Source organism: Aulostomus chinensis, chromosome 11 (genome assembly GCF_037954235.1).
Source record: "Aulostomus chinensis isolate RoL2024-O1b breed Wild chromosome 11, RoL_Achi_v1.0, whole genome shotgun sequence".
Classification (NCBI taxonomy): Eukaryota; Metazoa; Chordata; class Actinopteri; order Syngnathiformes; family Aulostomidae; genus Aulostomus; species Aulostomus chinensis.
In genome coordinates, this window is record NC_141330.1 from 9,087,065 (window position 1) to 9,106,805 (window position 19,741).

The 19,741-nt window shown below is 42.3% G+C and overlaps 2 protein-coding genes across 3 annotated transcripts; both read left to right on the top strand.

The window, feature by feature from the left end:
- The first annotated feature begins 389 nt into the window (after positions 1–389).
- Positions 390–11,358, top strand: g6fl (g6f-like). 2 transcript variants are annotated; one of them, XM_086218164.1, is made up of 11 exons: positions 390–511; positions 764–1,096; positions 2,210–2,476; positions 2,709–2,744; positions 3,093–3,425; positions 6,413–6,661; positions 9,725–9,838; positions 10,037–10,110; positions 10,500–10,523; positions 10,886–10,929; positions 11,219–11,358. In XM_086218164.1, the coding sequence occupies exons 1-11, from the start codon at positions 445–447 to the stop codon at positions 11,238–11,240; spliced, it is 1,563 nt and encodes a 520-aa protein (XP_086074290.1). In that variant the 5' UTR covers positions 390–444; the 3' UTR covers positions 11,241–11,358. The 2 variants fall into 2 exon arrangements, with proteins under 2 accessions (XP_086074290.1, XP_086074291.1); XM_086218165.1 differs by lacking the exon at positions 11,219–11,358 and having other exon boundaries at positions 10,886–10,933.
- Positions 11,359–11,699: 341 nt separating this feature from the next.
- abhd16a (abhydrolase domain containing 16A, phospholipase) lies at positions 11,700–19,711 on the top strand. The gene is made up of 20 exons (XM_086218166.1): positions 11,700–11,891; positions 12,391–12,447; positions 12,573–12,639; positions 14,363–14,449; positions 14,697–14,782; positions 14,937–15,010; positions 15,141–15,248; positions 16,322–16,436; positions 16,532–16,633; positions 16,731–16,794; positions 16,925–16,974; positions 17,274–17,397; positions 17,479–17,583; positions 17,661–17,724; positions 17,853–17,909; positions 17,998–18,060; positions 18,160–18,236; positions 18,330–18,428; positions 18,510–18,556; positions 19,111–19,711. Exons 1-20 carry the CDS (start codon positions 11,790–11,792, stop codon positions 19,192–19,194), a joined length of 1,632 nt encoding a protein of 543 aa, XP_086074292.1. The 5' UTR covers positions 11,700–11,789; the 3' UTR covers positions 19,195–19,711.
- The last annotated feature ends 30 nt before the right edge of the window (positions 19,712–19,741 follow it).

Sequence of the window (19,741 nt, forward strand, 5' to 3'; positions counted from 1 at the left end):
AGACATGTAGCCTTGGGGTTGCTGTGCACCCACACTAACCCAAACTCTTTATTTCTTTCTTTTTCATCTCCCTCAATCCCTCTCTTTCTGCTATTCTTATCATTTTCTCTGTTTCACACGCACATTGTGATACACACATTAGAACATTCCTTTTGTCAAACTCAATGTTAGGGGGTCGGAAGTTTTATGAATAATTGCCCAGAAGTTCTTTTCACATTTGGTGGTGTCAATGACACAATATATCAGTCTTGCACACACATAATTCTGCATTAATAGCAGTTGTTTCCTGTTGATTATCTTAGTGTTGGCAGTGTGACATCCTGTTGGGCAGAAAGATGCACAGCAAACGTGTTGTCATGTCAATCATTCTTCTGCAGGAAAGTGAACAATACCACATTGGAGAGACAGCTGGTGAAGCAAGAGTGTTTTTTCTTGAAATGTGTGATGGAGTCGGGTTTTCTTACCTTTATTCTTGTTTCCTGCTCCACGGTTTGTTCTTCTCACTTTACAGGTATCAGGTGTTTTCTTAGAAATGCTTTTGTTGTAAGGTGTAAACATTAATTAGCCTGTTTTATTGAAGGTAAATGGTGAGGCTTGCATTACCAGAGTTCTTCAAAGGGGGTCAGGTGGAGTTCATGACATAGTTTCCCATGATTATTGCGGTTTGGTTTTACCCAGGTTACAAAACAGACGTCAGATTGTGGTATGACTGCAAAGCTACTTGATTATGCTCCGTTTGTAATTCTGAACTTTTCTCCCTCAGACTGGCACGATGTTGTGATGGTAAAAGACAAAACTCCAACCACCCTGGTCTGTACTGACCCAACAGTGAGGGGACCAGTAACCATTAACTGGAAGGTGAAGTTGTCTGGCTCGGATGAGTGGAAACTAGCATTGTTAGCCACTGAGAAAAAAACATTCACCGGTGTTGCATTGAAGGCATCCATGCAATTGACTGACCCAAACTTTCAAAAAACTGGCAATTTTTCTCTGTTTTTTCAACCCACAATGGAAGACAGTGGTCGATACATGTGCTTGGTACAGCAGCAGAAGGAAATACTGAAGGAGAGAATTATCCTTTTAGCCATTATCACAGGTAGGAGAATCATAAAATATTATGTACATCAATATATTATGTATCATTCCATATTTAATTGTCAGTTTTACATAGTATGTCTTTATCGTGCCAGGTTACATTTATTTTAAATTGTTTTATTTGATGTCTCACTAGATGTCGATTAAATCATTTCTTTACCTGTTTGAAACTGTGGATGCTATCTGTGGATGTTCTTCTGATGTGATCTTCGAACATGCTTTCATTTTGCAGGTCTTGTTTTCTTTTATCTGTGACAGTTTCTTTAACTTCTTCTATATCTCTCCAAGAGTCATTTGATAAATCCACCATCCATCCATTTTCTATACTGCTTATATGTTGGGGGGGGGGGGTGGGCTTGAGCCTATCCTAGGTGACATTGGGCGAGAGGCGGGGTACATTCTGGACAGGTCACCAGTCCATTGTGGACAGGAGCAATCAGGGGCTCAGTATCTTGTTCAAGGACACTTCGGATCAGGATCGAACCAGCAACCCTTTGGTAGCTAGACAGCCACCTCTGAGCCATGCTGCCCGGCATTTGTTATCGATAAGTTAGATAGTAGAAAAGATGACGATACATAATCTGTGTGACAAACGACTGTCGATTTGCTTTGGCTGCTGAATGTTACTTTACTGGTATATTTTCATTTACTTCAACTCCACCACAGTATTATTAACTTCAGTTGTTACCTCATTGTTCTGACAACTTCTTTTGTTTCTCTGCAGATTAATATTTTGCTTCAGAATGAAAGATATTGCATTGTCAAATTTTAAAAGATAAAATATGTAGGGCTACTATTGCTTTAATTTAGACCAGATGCAGCAATTGTATGCTGTAGTATTTCATCAATGACAAAAATCCCATTTTTAAAGGTTTTTTTTTGCATTTGAAATATACAGTGCTGGGGCCACTTCTGTAGTTTTAAAATAAGATTTAAGATTTTATATCAATATCTAATATCCATACGTATGTACATGTATATGTATTTAGATAGATACATAGATACATACATATATGTATATATACATAGAGAGAGAGCAAGAAGAGAGGTGTTGCTACTTTTATGTCACTGGGAGATTCAAATATGTGTAAAAATAATTGTTTCTATTCTGCAGTCACCATCTTGCCCACTCCACCCATTCTTCAGAGGAGCACCCTGCGTCTGATCGCCAGGGTTAATCCTGACACAGTTGTCAGCAAGATCACCTGGCTAGCACCTACTGGCATTTCCCTTAAGACTGAGAAAAGTCCCAAGTCCGTGGTCGAGGCTAAGCTGCCGCAGGTCAAGACCAGTGAAAAGGGAGCGTACGTCTGTGTGATTCACCCCCATGGTAGAAGCAACAAAACTCTGTTCTCCTTCAACGTCTATGTTGCTGTTAACGGTGAGGCTGCAGAGAAATATGTTTCTGTCGGTGTGGGAGTGCCAGAAAACCAAAAAGCTGCATTATTTAGCTGTAGATACAGTTCTTCAACTTTTAACTTATTTATTGATACAAAAGTCTACCATAGATCTCTACTAAAATGTTGCCTGTCCTGTGAATATTATACTGTAGTTGCTATGTATGATTCATTATTTGTCTTTTGCTACTCCACCCCCTGTCATGCTCTCCACAGGTGACAAAGTGGCCAAAATCTCCAATACAGTATATGGTGAGTGACTTTGTAGCACCTGTAGACTGAAAGTCCTGCGTCAGCAGCTCACTAATCAGGCAGAGCAGAATGTGAGACCAACTTAATAATGTCAAGTAACTTTGCATATAGGAACGTAATCCCTATTGTTAGAGAATCTCCATTTCCCTTCTCTGTCACTGCTCTTTTTTACTATACATCTGCTCCCCAACATCCATTCACTCTCTTTTTATCATGTTTCTTCTGAATTCCCTGTCAATATGACTTCTTACACTGTTGTCCTTCCGGTATCATCCCTGCTTCAGCTTCCTCACTGACACTATCTGTCTCATCATTGGGGTTACTCTTATCTTCTTTTTTCTCCATCAGAACAAGCAATCTCCACAGCCACTTCAGTTCAGACATCCTTCCTCTTGACCTGTGCTCCTATTGCTGGGGACTACGTCGAACTGTACTGGCAAGCTCCAAACACTAGAGACAGTACTAGGAGTTTGGTCCACAAGTATGATCGCTGGAGAGGTACCTCTTTTTTATCCACTAAAAGCCAGAGGCTCAAGTTGGCTGGTCCACCCTACAATGCAGAAGCTGGGAGCTTTTCCTTTCTACTTACCCCTGTGCTCCAGGATGCAGGCAAATACATCTGTAAAGTATTCATCAACGACCATAGCTACAGCCAGCAGACCATGCTCAGTGTGCTGAAAGGTACGTACCAGGGTCAGGTGGTGAGAGGTAAAGCAGAAGGCATAAATTAACAGGAATAAAACAAGGAGAGGGGTGGGATTTACGAGACAAGTGGTGTCAGTTTTATGATAACCCTGTGACATATTGTAAATGCTGTCATGTCATGCACTTGTGATGAATTACTAATGATTTGCTTCAGAAGAACTTTATGATACACTGGTTTTCATTTGACGCAAATACAGATGGGGGCAGAATGAGGGAAAACACTTGTCATTAAGGTGTTGGGTAAACCACAAGCTGCCAAAGCAGCTCCAGTGCTCCTTGGCATTATTAATTAAAGTTTACTTAACTCTGCTAAGGGGATTAGCGTCATTCCCCTCCATCCATTTTCTTCCGCTTATCCTATTAAGGGTCATGGGGGGGGGGGGGGGGGGGGAGCCTATCCCAGCGGCTTTCAGGCAAGAGGTGGTTCACCTTGGACAGGTCGCCAGTCCATCACAGGGCCAACACATAGAGACAGACAACCATTCACTCTCACAGTCACACCTACAGTCAATTTAGAGCATCAATCAGCCTCGTCCCCTCTTGATGTCTTTGGACTGTGGGAGGAAGCTGGAGTACCAGAGAGAACCCACACAGGGAGAACATGCAGACTCCACACAGAAAGATCCCGTTCCCAAGCCAGGTCTCAAACCCGGAACCTTGCTGACCACTGCACCACCGTGCCGCACCACCGTGCCGCCCTAGCATCATTCCCTCAAAAGAAAAATCATTTATAGTGGTGGTGGAGAGCACTGTATAACATGTGGGTCCAAAATCCCCCTTAGGTGCTCAACTGGTTGAAGATTTCATGACCATGAAGCTCACATGACACTTTTTCACGCCCATCAAGTAATTCAGTGGCAGGTCACAGTTTGTAAAGACACTATTGCATTCATTATAGTTCTCCAGCCATTCAGGCTGCTTTAGCTTTCGTTTGTTACTGGAGTCTGTAGTTTATGCCTCATCACTTTCTTGCTCAAAGATATATGAGAATTCATCGACCACTAGCATAACACAACAAATACGGAGGAGAGTCAATACATTGCTACAGTATGACTCGGTATGAACAGTAGCCTTGTTTTTGGAGGATAATATTAGTATGTAAGTGACCTTTATCCCATTACTAGTTGCTACAGTGGCTGTTATTCAGCAAAGGTTGCATTGCTTCACTGTAAGTCACCTATAGGACCAGAGCCCGGAGGCTTACTTTACTTCACTGAAGCACTGATGCTTCACACCAAGAAAGTCCCTGGTTAGAGACTTTGGTCATTTCTCTGTGGGGTTTGCATGTTCTCCCTGAGTCTGCGCTGGTTTCCTCCGGGCATTCTTGTCCCCTCACCTTCAACAACATACTTGATATGTTTAGGAGTTGGTCCTTGAGCACCTCACAGTGTTGCTCACTGCTCGGTAGAAAATGGGTTAAGTGCAGATTAGACATTTAATTGTGATACCTCCTTCTTCTTCTGAAAACAAAGTCAGAGAATATGAGTTTTGGCCTCTCAAACACTGGCCGCTACACTAGAAGCATTACTTTTCAATTTTAGAAGGATTTACATGTTATGAGAAACAATGTCTTGACAAACAACAGCTCAACCAACCTGCACATCTAGCAACTCCACTGGTTTCCTAGCAACATTATTGACAATGGGCTTTCCTATTTATGTGCATATTAAACAAATAAGATATTATGTGTTAATTGATGAGCTCTCAAGCTGCTGGGTGATAGACAGATGGGGTTTTTTATTTTTGGAGAGAGCCCCTCTGGCTGTTTCCCTTGGCTTTCCATTTCTATGATAAGCTAATCACCTCCAGATTGGCAGGGTAATAATTATCCCACAGGCATTTGTATTGATCTTATCATATTGAATGGCAAATAAACATATTTTGTTAGGTTTTTCCCTTTAAAGGACAGAAAGAGGACTGGCAAGCTTCTGCCCTGCTGGTATGTTTTTGAGAGAGATTCTTATCTGCTCCTGCATTACATTGTTCTCCACTCTGATTTGTGGGGGATAAATGCAAAACAAAATTTCCGGCAGTTGCTCATAAAATGTTGTATTCAATGAATAAAGGATATACAGAAGATTCATTGAGGTAAGAGGAAAAATCAGACCACCTGTTGATTTTTATGAGTCAGCCTTGGGGAGGTATCGCCCTTTACAAAAACACAAAGAATATATTTGCACCTATAAATACAAAATTCAACACACACACACACACACACACACACACACACACACACACACACACACACACACACACACACCTGTCATGGCAGCCTTGGAAGAGTTTACTAATCACGGTACCACTGGCATCCATCACAGCTGCCCAGACATGACCAGCCTATCAGTCACTGTCATACTGCCTCACGTATCTGCATCTTTCTCAAACATACACACACACATATGCACATTTTCACCCCCACACCAATCATGTGACCGCATATATTTTTACCCCACCTCATTAAAAGTATTCATTATGTATGATTATACCTGCTGCCCTCCCACCAAGGCTGTAGGTGGCCCATGCTGATCACACTAATCAAGGCTGAAATGGTGTGTGTTTTTATATGTGTGTGTGTGTGGGGGGGGGCTGTGGAGCTTGATTACACCCAGATGGATTCTCATTTCAGTTTGATGAGACACTAAGCATCAGTCACAGTCAACCAAAACATTAGCAGCAAATCCCTTTAATGAATATATATTATTTTGACCTCTCTTTGAATTGTTCTTTGTTTTTCATATCGCTGTCCTTTTACCCCATTACGCTCATCTGCCCTTGGCCTTTTCTGTATTCATACTCTATCCCTTTACTCACTATTCACCCTGCCTTGCCTCCTTCCCACTCCTCCTGCCTGTCTTTTTCTCATATCCATCCTCTTTTCTGATTTTACTCCATTTAATACCCCTTTAACATTTCCCCTCCCCCCAACGCTGCACTCCTGTTCTCCTCTGCCTCCCCATTCACAGCAACAGTCCATTGTTCCTCCTCAAAGATGGAGTTGAAGTGCATCTACACAGAGCGGCCCCAGGTCCTAAGTGCCAAGTGGACATACCAGAATAACAGTCACAAGCTGAACATGTTTAGCAGCAGCCCTGGTAGCATCACTACCACTGTGCCCTTACCCATCACCCCTGACACCGCCGGAAACTACACATGCACCCTGAAGCTGCACAATGGGCAGATTGCCATGCACACTCTCACACTGCACCCTAAAGGTAGGATGGATGGTATGGTGACACAAAGACTGCTTTCTGATTTTATCAACAGTACATCTTATCACTAATACAAGAATCCCAGCAGACGTCCTGTCAACTCAGTAGAGATAATGAACCATGAATGTGGATGATTCTCAACAGGAGCTCTGTGAAGGATACATCAGGCAGCACTCAGGCCGACCTCAGGTCAACTCATTTGTCAAAAAAATCATAGTTTTCAGAGGAAAAAGTCTGAGACAGATAACATATGTTATACTTTCTTAAAGGCACACACCACACTTTTGGAAATATGCTTATTGGCCATCCTCCCCACAGCCAGACAAGAGGATAGACACCCTTCTCTCCTCTGTGCATACATTAAGGAGCTGAGACATGCAGAGACCAGCCAACCGCTAACCACCAACCGCACGAGAAATGAAAGCGAATGTTAGCATACCTCCATCAAAAGTCATCAAATAGTATCAAGTATTCTTGTAGTTTTGAATAGACGGTTTCTTTTGTTGCCTGAGGTTACTATTAGTTTTGGTGAGAAATCACTGCGGAAAGGAACGAAAAGAAGTTCTGACGATATGTATCAGATTCAATTTTAAATTTCATGACAAATGTTATCCACACTACTATTTCTATTAAAGCAAGGAAAGACCATTTTGATGAAAAGTGTACCTGATGACTTGATGGAGGTATGCTAACCCTTCCAGTCCACTACCAGTCAGTGCACGAAGCTTACTCGCAGTCAGCTGGTGTCTGTGGGATGTGTTTCTTTGAATAAGTAAAGGAGGTTATGGGTCAAGACGTGCAATTTGAAGATAATAGTCTGTTAACGTGCCAGTTTTTCATTGAAGTCCACCACAATACTAATACTTGGTTTCTTTTATAGAGTATAAACTGTAAAGACTATCATTTTTTTTACCCTACCAGCTGATATGCAATTATACAGAGAAGAGAGAGAACCTTGGGACATCTCCTCACACAAAAACTAAATTATTCAGGCTTATTGTATCTGTGGCAGTGGGGGGGAGGGGGGCACAGGACGATGTGACAGTTGAGTGAATCCCTCAGCAAGAGATGAGTTCAATCCCTGTATCCCGATGTATCACTTGGGCTGAGGGCCCAGAGCTCATCATGATGCACACTGATGGTGCAGCTATAAGAGTGATGGACATGGAGGAAACAGAGAGGCTGATAAAGACAGGGAGCAGGAGAAAGAAAGCAAGACTTTTGTCTGATAGCTAGGTGGGGAAGAGACGATCAGTGGGGTCAATGCTGCAGGCAAGGCAGCTGATATGACGAGAGAGCTGAAACTACTTCTCAGTTAACTGAAAATAACCAAACTTGCATCAAGTCAGATATGTAATGCTCTGTAATCAAACTTTAGCACCAGCAGAGGTAGTTAAAAGATCTTGCAGTGAAGAATCATCTGTGTGATAATTTATCAAATGCAAAACTGATGCAATCAATGTCTTCTACAGTACACAAAATACTTCAGATGTCAGGGATGCTTTGCAATCACTTCCTAGCTTGACTTGTCCCATCATTTGCAAAGCATTCAAGCAGTTTTTTGGTGTACTGCCTATCAGCCACCCTCCTCTACAATCGCACTGATATAACTCCCCCTACCTCATCGGAGATGAAATCGAGATGAAGTGCCAATAGAAGAAGCAAATAAGTGAGATCTAGGAGGATGAGAAAAGAGAGAGAGAAGAAAAAAGAGAGAGAGGAGATACTGAGATACTGGAAGCACTTGTGCATCACTTCACTGCACTCAATTACCATAATTCATGCGTTAAAGCTGGTATGGAGAACAGTGCAGGTCAGTCTTTGGGTCAGCACTCACCACAATATTCCATTAGCAACCTCTATGCATTTTCACCAATTAATAACACCTCACACAGCCCATAATGACTGATTGCTTTGAGGGTGGCTAATAGCTGTGACACCAGGGCTAAGGTGAAGCCAGAGGGTCAATTCTTCTACAAACAAAATTTGTCCAAAGTTGATGGGATGATTGAGTGAACTTGCCTGGCTTCTTCACATTGCATAAATTGTGTTTTAATGATGACAATTACACAAAAGTCTTTTGTAATGTAATGCTTTTGTAATGTAAGTCTTTGTAATGCTCTTTTTTAGGCTTCTCTATTTTAATCCAAAGATGTCCTGTAGATTTTTGTTCCATGAACAGCAAGCAGGGAGTGACATAACACTTGTTCAGAGACACTAAGTTACAGCAGTCTCTGTGGAAACAAGCACCTCCCTCCTGCTTCCTCTGTCACCCAACGGCTGTTTTACAAGTCTGATGTCATCCTCATTATGCAAAAGAAAGAGAAAAAAACAAACCTGACAGGTTTAATCTCACGCATGTGCTCTCTGTCTACAATATAGTAGACAGTGACCATAAAAACCATGCCTTCACTTTCTGTCCGCATGTTTCAAGTTCTTTATTGACAGGCAGATGTAGCAGTTTGCAGTGTCAGTTTGCCTGTAGGCAATTTGTTACAAGGTGCAGATGTCAAGGACATGAGCTCTTTCCCTACTTTACGTACAGATAAACATCGAGGAAAGCATTAGCATTTGCAAACCTAATGGAAGTGGTATTGCCAAGGCTCTGTGTAATGAACCACCAGTATCTGGTCTTTTTGATGCTTCTGATTTTCTTCTTGTCCACATTTAATATTGACAGCGTTTGTTGCCCAGACTGAGGATCTGTCAGATCGATGTCTACTAGGCTGTTGTACCAACTATTCACTTTGTCTGACAGTGCCTGGTTTTCCTCGCAGTCTTCCACTGCACCCATTGTCTGTGACTGACAGCAGAGTGATGCAAATGCATGTAACACGCAGAGTAAATCTTGAATGTCTCAAATCTATAGTTGGAGGAAAAAGAAAAGATTGCCTCCTCTTGATTTGAACAGAAGATCAAAACTGGAGAACAAAAAGCAATAACATGTCTGGACATCCTTTTATGTCACATCCTCCAAGACAGACAGTCTGCTCTAAGTTTTATATTAACCTTGTTTCTTGAAACATTCAAGCTTTTCTTCTCTCACTTTTTCCCCTTTTTTTGTAGAGGACGACAATGACGCCACACCCTCGCCGCTCTATTCTCTGTTTGCTTTACTTTTGGTGCCCCTGGTTGCTGTCGGTGTGTTGCTATGGAGACGGAAACACATTTGTGATCGTGGTGAGTCTTCTGGCAATCTCTTTTTCTTTGACAGCTCTCTTGTATTTCATCCATTTTCGAACCTTGTTGGCTGCCACTGAATGATGTGGGTCTTAAAATCCTCTAGGTTTGTTGTAATGACCCCCCCCCCCCCCCCCCCCCATGCCCCTCCTCGTGTTTGAGTGTATATGTAATAGAGTGTGAGTGTCTCTTCCTCAGGTATTGAGCAGTCTCTGTCTGTCGCCTCTGGTGAAGCCGAGAACATCTATGAGAATCCTGAAGACACCAGACAGGTGATTGGAATAGAGACATTTATAAGGCACTCTGGATTTAATTAGTCTTCCCCGTTCATCGCATTCTTTAATGTGTCTTGTAATTATTAAGTAAAGATGGTTTTCATGTTACATGTTACAAGTTACAGCAAAAACTGGTGGGAGTTTAGGGGGAGGATGGAGGGTTAGGGTGAAGTAGAAGGACACTTGTTCCCAACTTTACAATAAAGGTCACACAGAGCATTAATAAATGGTTAATAACTAGGCATTGATTGTTATCGATCTCCCGGTGTTGTGAAGTCTAAGCCACCCTTTATGCACTTAGTTTGTTTTTCCCTTCTAATTACCACCATCTCTCCCACTTTGTGACTTGTTGTTCATTAAACCTGCTTTCACTCCCTTCCCAACAGGCTTCTCAGGCTTCAGTCTACATGGTGAGTGACTGTGCACACATTCACACTCACAGAGGCATAGTGCATATGTGTGAGGAGTTGTGATACACGCATCAAGCACTGAACGCAGACTCTCTCTCTCTGTTGCTCCTTCCCTAAGCTGTCAGCAGATATGTCTTCCCTCACACTTGCAGTCCTCTCCTGCAATCTGTCAGGCCTCTCTCAGATAAACCCACTGCCTCTCAACTGTCACCCCTACATTAGTGGTATTAACAAATCAATCTCATTACACACTAGAGGGACATAAATCTGGCCTCAGCAACATGGATCTCTCTCTTTATCCTTCTCTTCACTGTTCAACTCTTTTCCCCATCCTCCCTTCCCCCTTTTCCTCTTCATGCCAGGATTTGAAGCCAAGAGAAGAGGATGTCTATAAGGAACTGGAGCGGTAAGCAAAAAGGCTTGCATCACCTGTGTGTGTGAATCTGTGTGTTTATTATGTGTGTTTGCGCTGTCAGTCATCTGCCCCTTACATTCTTCTCACACTCAGCAATCATGCTGGCCTGAACATCACTCTGACACAGTGGCATAATATCACCCCATTCGCTGACAGGCAGCGCTCCTTCGCCTGTGTGTTGTTGTTGCGTGGGCTGTCTGTGTTTGTGTTTAAGGACGAATAAAAGAGACTGGGGGACGGGAGATTTTTGAGCGAGTTTCTCTTTGTGCTCTGTTTTCAGATACGAGCAATGTCAGAGCTGATCACCTACCCACATCTCCTCCTCATCCAGCTGTCACATCCACTCAGTTCCCCACAGCAGCAGTGGGCCTTTATAAGCAGAAGTAACAACTGAATGTTGTAGTTGGTTCTTGTGTGTGTGTTCTAAACTATCAATAGCTTAGCACACACACAAAAACACTGAGAACCATGTCCCACAAGCATTAAGGTTTGTCTCAGGACCCAACACTGATATTCAGTTGTTTGTTTTACTTTTCTCTCACAATCTTATTGTCATGGGGCTGCACAAGTAGAGGGAAAGAAGATTTCTCCCAAACATCTGCCATGTTGTTTTTGTTTATTTGTTGTTGTTTTTTTTTACTGGTTTTGTCCAGCTTCTTTCTTATATTTGTCTAATAATCTAGAAGCTGTCCTTTTTCTTTTGGTCATTGGTATCATTTTATATTTAAAGTATTGGAAATTTGTATGTAACCTAGCTTTTGTCCAATAAATATACTTAAATAAATGTCTGAGCGTTTTTGCCTTTGAGAGTTTTGATCAGTGCAGGCTTCCGTCGTCACCGCAGTGGAAGAATGGCCGGCTGGATGTGGCTGCGTTGTGTTTTAGGGCCTCATCTTCATAGAATTCACCGTTCACCGGACCAGTCTCAACTTGAAGGCAGGACAGGGAGGAGGGTACGGATATCTCCTTTGTTTTACATCTATTTCACATCAGCTGACTGCCAAACCGATCGGTGTTTAGTCAGTTAACAGCGATGCAGGTCCCGGAAGTGTCAGGTGTTTGTTGTTGAAACCTGGTTGTCACTACACTGTAAGGCCAGGGGCGACAGCCTGTAAATGAATGGGATGAGAGTCTTACATCGATACCCTTGTTCTTCTATGGGCGATCCCTTTATTGTCCTTTTACACCGTATTTGTAACAGTGCAGCTAACTGTAGCTTCATTATGTAGCATAATGACGTTATGCTAACAGTAGCACGCGAGAGGACATGCTGAGAACAGAAAGGTACAAGCTGAGCAGCAATGTCAATATCATCAAAGGGACGTTTTAGAGACATTTTATGACTCAAAACGTTATTGTTCCATAAACGTAATGGCTATAGCAATGCTAAGAGGTATGGAAAATATGCCTGAAAGTTTGAGTAAGATTATTACTTTGTTCATGTGCTAACAGGGATGGAACTACCAACCTAGAACTCTGGAAAAACACACCGATAGCATCCTTGGTTGGGTAAGATGATTATTGCAGCATAGTTGTTTGTTTGTTTGCTTGTTTTTCAGCAATAATGTAATGATCTGTGGTGTGTGTGTGTGTGTGTGTGTGTGTGTGCGTGCGTGCGTGTGCACTCCCTCCAGGCTTCAGCGTTGTGGTCCCTCTCCTACTACAGTTCCCCTCTTCTGCTCTGCTATCTCTACAGGAAAGGTGAGCTGTTTGATGGTGGATGTTTGAACATGTTCAAATACCAACAAAAAACATTAAAGAGTTCATGACAGTCTTACATATATTGTCTGCATCTTTTATTGTCATGTTGAATTTGGTTTGGCAGCATAGCAGACCGATATGTAAAGGTTTCATAATCCTCCCAGTTTGAATTGAAGGACTTGAAACTGCCCATTAGAAGGCAGGAGGGGGTGTTGGTTTTGGTCAGAAGAGAGTCTTATCATTGTGTTCTTGTTGTGAGAAAGTTGAATAGAGTGTCTTGAGATCTGTGTTGCTTGTAAAATTTAATTTTAAGTGCAACATGACAGCCTGAAAAACTGATTTTGGAAAAAAAAACATGTTAATCCAGTGACTGGCCTGTAAAGGTCTCAGTTTGCATAGAAGGTAAATGCACTTTCTAACAAATGAATTCTTTTCTGTGAGAATTCCAACACATGTAGGAGGGCAAATATAACATCCAGGTATATATTAAATGGATTCATGTCCTCTATGTGAATTGTGACTGCTGGCAGCTGCAGGAAGAAGGCCAAAAATAATTTCTCCTGTCTTATTAGTAATGCATTTTTGTCTCACCATCCAATTAACCAGTCAACATGATACTGGTACAGGTCATTGCTGTTAGTCAGAATATCTTAAGAGAAAATGGTTTAGCAAAGTGGTTTTTGTCCGTCTATAACCCACAGCAAGACATTTTAAAACCTGAGAAGCTGCTGTGGGCAGTTTTTACTATTTATTGACATTTAACCCAGTGAGCAGGGAATCTAATAGTCGAGGAAAATAATTGTTGGCATTGTCAATACTGAAAATAATTGTCGGTGGCAGCCTTAGTTATGACAGAGTCATTACAGTAAGTTGTTGTAGCACAGGGTTGTATAAATGGAGAATGCTCCATCCAGGACAAGGTGTTCATTTATCACATAAAAGCATTTGGATAACACAACGGTATGTAGTTGTCTTTTCCTATATTGATCAGACCAAGCTGTAATTAGAACATCCTTTTCCCTGTCCACTTTTCATGCATTTGGATGCTGTATATCCACAAAACACAAGTGAATATCCGGATTATTATTTGGTGGGATATGAGGTGATGCATCTCTCACAATTGGGCATTGTACTTTGATATGTAACAAACATGAAAGATTTTGGTTTAAAACCTGAACGTGTGAAAGGAGGTACAATAGTTTCAGTTTCACCGTCCTCCTTCATTTTTGGAGATGTGGTGATCATTTATAAATCAATGGATAATAATGTCGTTCATGATAATTCAGAATTGGAAATTGTTGCAGTGCCAGAAATGAGAACATACTGTTGTTTTTCTCTTGTCTACAATTCTATTATACTTTTTTGCTGGACATGCTTCAGGCGTTCTCAGAAGGTTTTGACTTAACAAATTCTAGAGCTTCCGTTTGACATTTAATCCTCCATTAAGGATGAACATGTGCCATTTTAAGGTGAGCGGGTGTTCGTCACAATTGCTTCAATATTGAATTAATGTAATGAATCACGCAATCAGACGGCACATCAATAGAAATTAATTACTTGAGGTTGTGTGCTGCTCCTGTGTGTATAATTGGGCTTCTGATATTGATTCTGTACATGGTTGTAAGGTCAGATTGTGAATCTGAGGATTGGTGCCTATTAATGAGGCTCAATTCTGGCAATAACAGAAAGGTTGTGTGAATATCTTTTTTCTGTCTTTTTTCAGGCTACATCTGCAGCAGTAAGTTGGTTCCAGTGAGTCAGTATGTTGGAACGGTACTGGTGTGTCTTCTAGGAGTTGCCTGTCTCAGAGGTGAGGCGACAGATTTCAACTGGCTAATTCAATTCCATCATCTTTAGATATCACAATATTCGCCGCATATGCTGCATGCCAATATGATTTCATTAACATTGAGACAGCTGCACAAGGTCTATACCCAGTAAGCATACAAAATACAGCCTTGAGGCTTTGCAGCAAAATGTGTTTTTGTCCTACATTCACACTTTCTGTCTTTGCTTTTCACCTCTTTCTCTCCTTCCCGTTTCTCTTCCTCCTCAAGGTTGGGGGAGATGGAAGAACTCCGAGTATCTTCAGTTCATTTCTATTCTTGAAGCGACAAAGAAGAATCACTCGACAGAAAACAAAGTGAGATAATCAGACTGGTGGTTTGCAACAGGGTTCCCTATTTGTATCAAAATGAATGTCTGGGGAGGAAGGAGGCACATAGATGATTACAAATCTGTATGAGCACTTGAATCAGAACAGGGTGGAGAGCTTTTGTTTCCTGCTTCCTTTGTAGAAAAAACTGAGGTGCTACGACTTTGACTTCTCTTGCTGGCCTTCGGATTTCAGCTGGACAGAAGTCAACAATCCGTAAGTTTGGCTGTTCGGTACTCATTTTGGTCAGCTCATTCTAAATCAATGTTTTAAGACACCATAAAATAAATCACTGAAATGTACCAACTGAATGTCAAATATCTCATTGTAAGCATTTCATACACAGGAAACTCTCCAAGGCTGGTGTTTCTCTGCTGAAGCCAGAGCCAAGGCTAAGAGGGGCAGCTGACAGTGTCCTCCACTCTGTGCGCACTCTGCCATGCCACATCATCAGGTAAAAGATCCAAACCTTGACTACAGGACTGTGCTCATATGTCATTAGATTTGCAATAAAGGAATAGGGAGAGTATGTTGCAGTGTTACGCTTTAGAGGAACACACCATCTTTTGGGGAAAATGTGGTAATTCGCCATCATTCCAAAGCCAGATGTGAAGATGGATACTCTTCTCTTTCCTGTGTGTGCATTAGGCAGCTGAGACCCTCAAAGACCGGCTGAGAGCTAGCTAGCGTAGTGCAATGAATAATAGTGAATGGGCAGGCTAGCATACCTCCATTAAAAGTCTTTGTGGCATAAATACAACCAAACAGTTGCTATGAAATAATACATTGAAATAATGGTTAAAAGGAAAAAAAATTGACTCAATTTCATATAGCGCTTTTCTACCTTAGCGGCACTCAAAGCGCTTTACAGTGTCATCTCATTCACCCATTCACACACACACACTCACACACTAATGGTGGAGGCTACCATGCAAGGCGCCAACCTACTCATCAGTATCTTGCTCAAGGACACTTCGACATGGTCACCGGGGTCGAGGATCAAACCAGCGACCCTTCGGTTGCTAGACGGCCACTCTACCCCTGAGCCATGCCGCCCAATAATATGATAATGAGACATTGTTATTTTAGGATCTGTCACATCATTGGAACTACTGTCCTAACTGGGGGCAGTGATTCGACACATCACCTCAAAAACCCCATCACATGTTCTGCCAGCAAAATGGCACATTTGTTGATGATCAGAGGAGCAACTTTTTTCAAGAGATGATGAGGATGTTAACCTCTGGTCAAATCAAGATCCGGAACTTTCTCTATTTGAACCCGAAAACACAGAGGAGGAACAAAGTGGAGCAGGCAAGATGGCGGCATGCTAACCTGCTCATGCACTTCCATTTCTTGTGCTAAGCTAACAGTCAGCTGGTCTCTGACTGTCTTGCTTTTCGGAGGATGGCAAATAAGTGTATTTCCACAAAAAGTTACATTCATGTTCATAGTTTGCATTTCATTTGATTTCATCTTGTAGTATTTTCCAAACTGTACCACATCATCTATTCCCGCCCTCTCCAGTTATCTTATCGCTCACTCGTTTGGGAGGAGGATGCTCTATCCCGGCTCTGTGGGTTTACTGCAGAAGGCTATGAAACCCATGCTCCAGGGGGGACAGGCGAAGCTAATAGAAGAGGTTAGAAAAAACTCTCCTTCTCTCTCTAAACACCTTTAATCATCCTAATAAAGAGTGATCACTCTGACTCACTCTCCTCCTCCGCTGTGTCACAGTTTGACGGCCAGAGGAACAAGCTGGTGGCCTGTGACGGTAACGAGATCGACACCATGTTTGTCGATCGAAGAAGAGACAGGGGGCAGAGTGGCCAGACTCTGGTAAATGTCTGCAGTGATTTGTTGTTTTTGTACTTTTGGCTTTTACACATCATTCACATTATCGGTGGCTCTAAAAATGTATGAATTCTGGTCACAGGTCATCTGCTGTGAGGGGAATGCAGGCTTCTATGAGGTGGGGTGCATGAACACCCCCCTGGAGGGTGAGAAATTTCCTTCTTCACAAGTGTCAAAATATTTCATGGTTCTGTTCAACATTGTTTTTTGGAAAGAAAAGAAAAGCTCGGCATCTCCATGGTGTGAAATGGTCTCTGTTATATCTTGTGTTTCTAGGTGGCTACTCTGTATTGGGCTGGAACCACCCGGGGTTTGGAGGCAGCACGGTAAACAGTCTTGTCACATTTGGTAACATATTTAATCAGTCCATTTGCCTGGAGTGTATGCCTGTTCTTTATATAGTAGCAGCAAACAGTGCAGTAGAACAGCATGTTGAAATTCTAGTTTCAGTTGGGCAGTTGCACAAGGCACATACACTCTTGTGGTTTGTGTCAGCGGGAGTGAATAACATTTAAAATCTGATATTTCCTAAGTAGGGCATGGTTTGATACTGACAGTGACTACTCTGCTTCACGAGGCACTCAGATTGCTTTTAAAAAAAAAAATGTTTCTTCATTTCTGTCAGGGGGTGCCATTTCCACAGAATGAAGCCAACGCCATGGATGTAGTGATTCAGTTTGCGATACACAAACTGGGCTTCCAGCTGAGCAACATTGTCATATATGCCTGGTCCATAGGAGGATTCACAGGTATTTAATACGTCCTTCCTCTCTGTCCTTCTCCCCATCTTTTATTTTCTGTGACTCTTCCCCCCTCATTTGTTTTCACAGCCAGTTGGGCTGTGATGTCATACCCAGAGATCCAAGCATTGGTACTGGATGCTTCTTTTGATGACCTCCTGCCTTTGGCTCTCAAGGTCATGCCCGACAGCTGGAGTGAGTCCTACGAGTTACATCGTGAAAGTTTAGTCTGCAGCTTTGGTACAACAGCTAATATGTGTGTTCTGTCTCAGGGCCCCTGGTGCAGCACACAGTCAGGCAGTACATGAACCTCAACAACGCTGAGCAGCTTCTCAAGTGAGTGGACAGTCTGTCCACAGAGACATGAATCAGAAAAAGTCAAAGTCTACATCAGGGCACAATATACGAGTGGATTATTTTCATCTTCATTTGTTTCATAGTGATGCCTCCTTTTCCTCCTCCAGATACCAGGGACCAGTCCTGCTGATCAGGAGAACCAGGGACGAGATCATTACCACTTCGTGAGTTTAAAGTTTTATCGTAAAACAAGTTTCACATCATTGGATTTTTGGAGCGAGACTGTAAGAATTTGTTTTTAATGTGTCTCAGGGGTCCAGAGGACGTCACGTCTAACAGAGGAAACAACCTCCTGCTCAAACTACTCCAGTTCAGGTTGGTCTGATCTTTGTCAACACATCTGATGATGCTGTTCTCTCTCTTACATACAACAATTGGACTTGACATGTGTGGCGATGTGTTGCATCTGCTCAGGTACCCTAAAATCATGACGGATGAAGGGGTCCGAGCCGTCAAACAGTGGTTGGGCGCGTCCAATTATATAGAGGAAGGTGAGTGGAACACCTTTAGGTGTTTGAAAAAGGAAAAAAAAAGGTTGTATAATTTATGCAGTGTTCTAATCCTGGCTCTCTTACTCTCGTCAGCTTCCGTTTACAGTGGCTATGAAGTGGACGACGACTGGTGTGTGTCTGTGCTGCAGTCCTATCAGGCTGACAGAGATGTTTTGTTCCCGTGGAGTGTCGGTAAGTCTGGGGTCATTTCACATTTCCTTAGCAAATGAGGTCACCGACATGTTTGAAAGCTGGTGACTCGCTGTCTTGCAGGTGAAGACATGGCTCTAGAGGGCAGACGACAACTGGCTCTTTTTTTGGTAAGAAAATAACCTCCTGTTGCCCGTTGACTCTCTCTAGGTGTGTAGAGTTCTGTCTTGGGTCTTGTCACGTTCTACTTCCAAATATTCACAAATTTTAAAACAGCATGAAGTCTAACTTCCTTTTTTCCCCATTGAGCCATATTTTCTTATTTAATGTTGGGCTCACCTTCCCCCTTCTCTCGCACTGGTAAGATAAATAAATCACAGCCAGGACATCATTACCACTGAGGAACACTCTCGTGGTCGCTATAGTAACCAGCTTACCTGTGCTCTTAGGGTGACTGGTGTAATATATTTTACCGAGCTTTGCTTATTGAAGTCATTTAACATCAAACTAGAGGAGTGCCATCAATTACAGCTAATGCTGTACGTTTCCTCCCCTGTTAATGCCTCCCCCCAAAATAGGCTTTATCCACCTCCAGTGTAAGAGAAGAGGGAGATTTGTAAGGGACTGAGCCAGACAGATCGACCCTAATATAATCAAGTTCTGTGCTGTTCCTTCATTGCGGTCCTGCAACTCTCATTCTCGCTGTCTTTTCTGTCTCTCTAAGGCGCGGAAGTACATGCGGAACTTTGAAACGACACACTGCACTCCTCTCCCCGCATCAGAGTTCCACTCCCCCTGGAGACTGTGAAGGGTGAAGAATTGATGAGGATCTGGATGGCCTGTGGTCACTGTTCCTAGAATGGTGTGAATGTATTACTGTGACCTTTTGTTTTGGTTTTGGGTTTTATGTAGTGTTGCTGTTGTGGCATCCGGACAGATCTGTTCCATGAATGCCCCCCCAGTCCCCCTCCCGCTCCCCCCATGCAATAACCTGTAATATATGGTACACCTTTTGAGGTTATAGTCACTTTTCAATGTTTGTCTCCTAAACATCAAAGGATGCATTTTATGTAAATGCACAAGCCATCTTTCATTCATTCAGTTCATTTTTGGCTCCATTTGTAAAGATGTAAGTATGAACACTATTAAATAAGGATGAAGAATTCTAATCTTTGAAAATGCAGCCAAAGTGTTTAAGGCTTTCCATCATTTCCCCATTTCTCCGGGAACTCTTTAAGAACCAAGTTGTATCCTGAAAGGGTTAGTTAATGCTCTTACATGTTCTATTAAATATGCTGAATAAAATGTTTGAACTAAGAGACTGAACTCAGTTGTAGAAGCATTAGACTGCATTG

Coding starts and splice junctions, on each gene's coding strand:
- g6fl (XM_086218164.1), top strand. CDS start 445: ATGGAGTCGGGTTTTCTTACCTTTATTCTTGTTTCCTGCTCCACGGTT. Junction 9,839..10,036: donor GAAACACATTTGTGATCGTG/GTGAGTCTTCTG, acceptor TCTCTTCCTCAG/GTATTGAGCAGTCTCTGTCT. Junction 10,930..11,218: donor GTCTATAAGGAACTGGAGCG/GTAAGCAAAAAG, acceptor CTCTGTTTTCAG/ATACGAGCAATGTCAGAGCT.
- abhd16a (XM_086218166.1), top strand. CDS start 11,790: ATGGCCGGCTGGATGTGGCTGCGTTGTGTTTTAGGGCCTCATCTTCAT. Junction 15,249..16,321: donor CTGCCATGCCACATCATCAG/GTAAAAGATCCA, acceptor CGCCCTCTCCAG/TTATCTTATCGCTCACTCGT. Junction 17,725..17,852: donor AACGCTGAGCAGCTTCTCAA/GTGAGTGGACAG, acceptor TTCCTCCTCCAG/ATACCAGGGACCAGTCCTGC.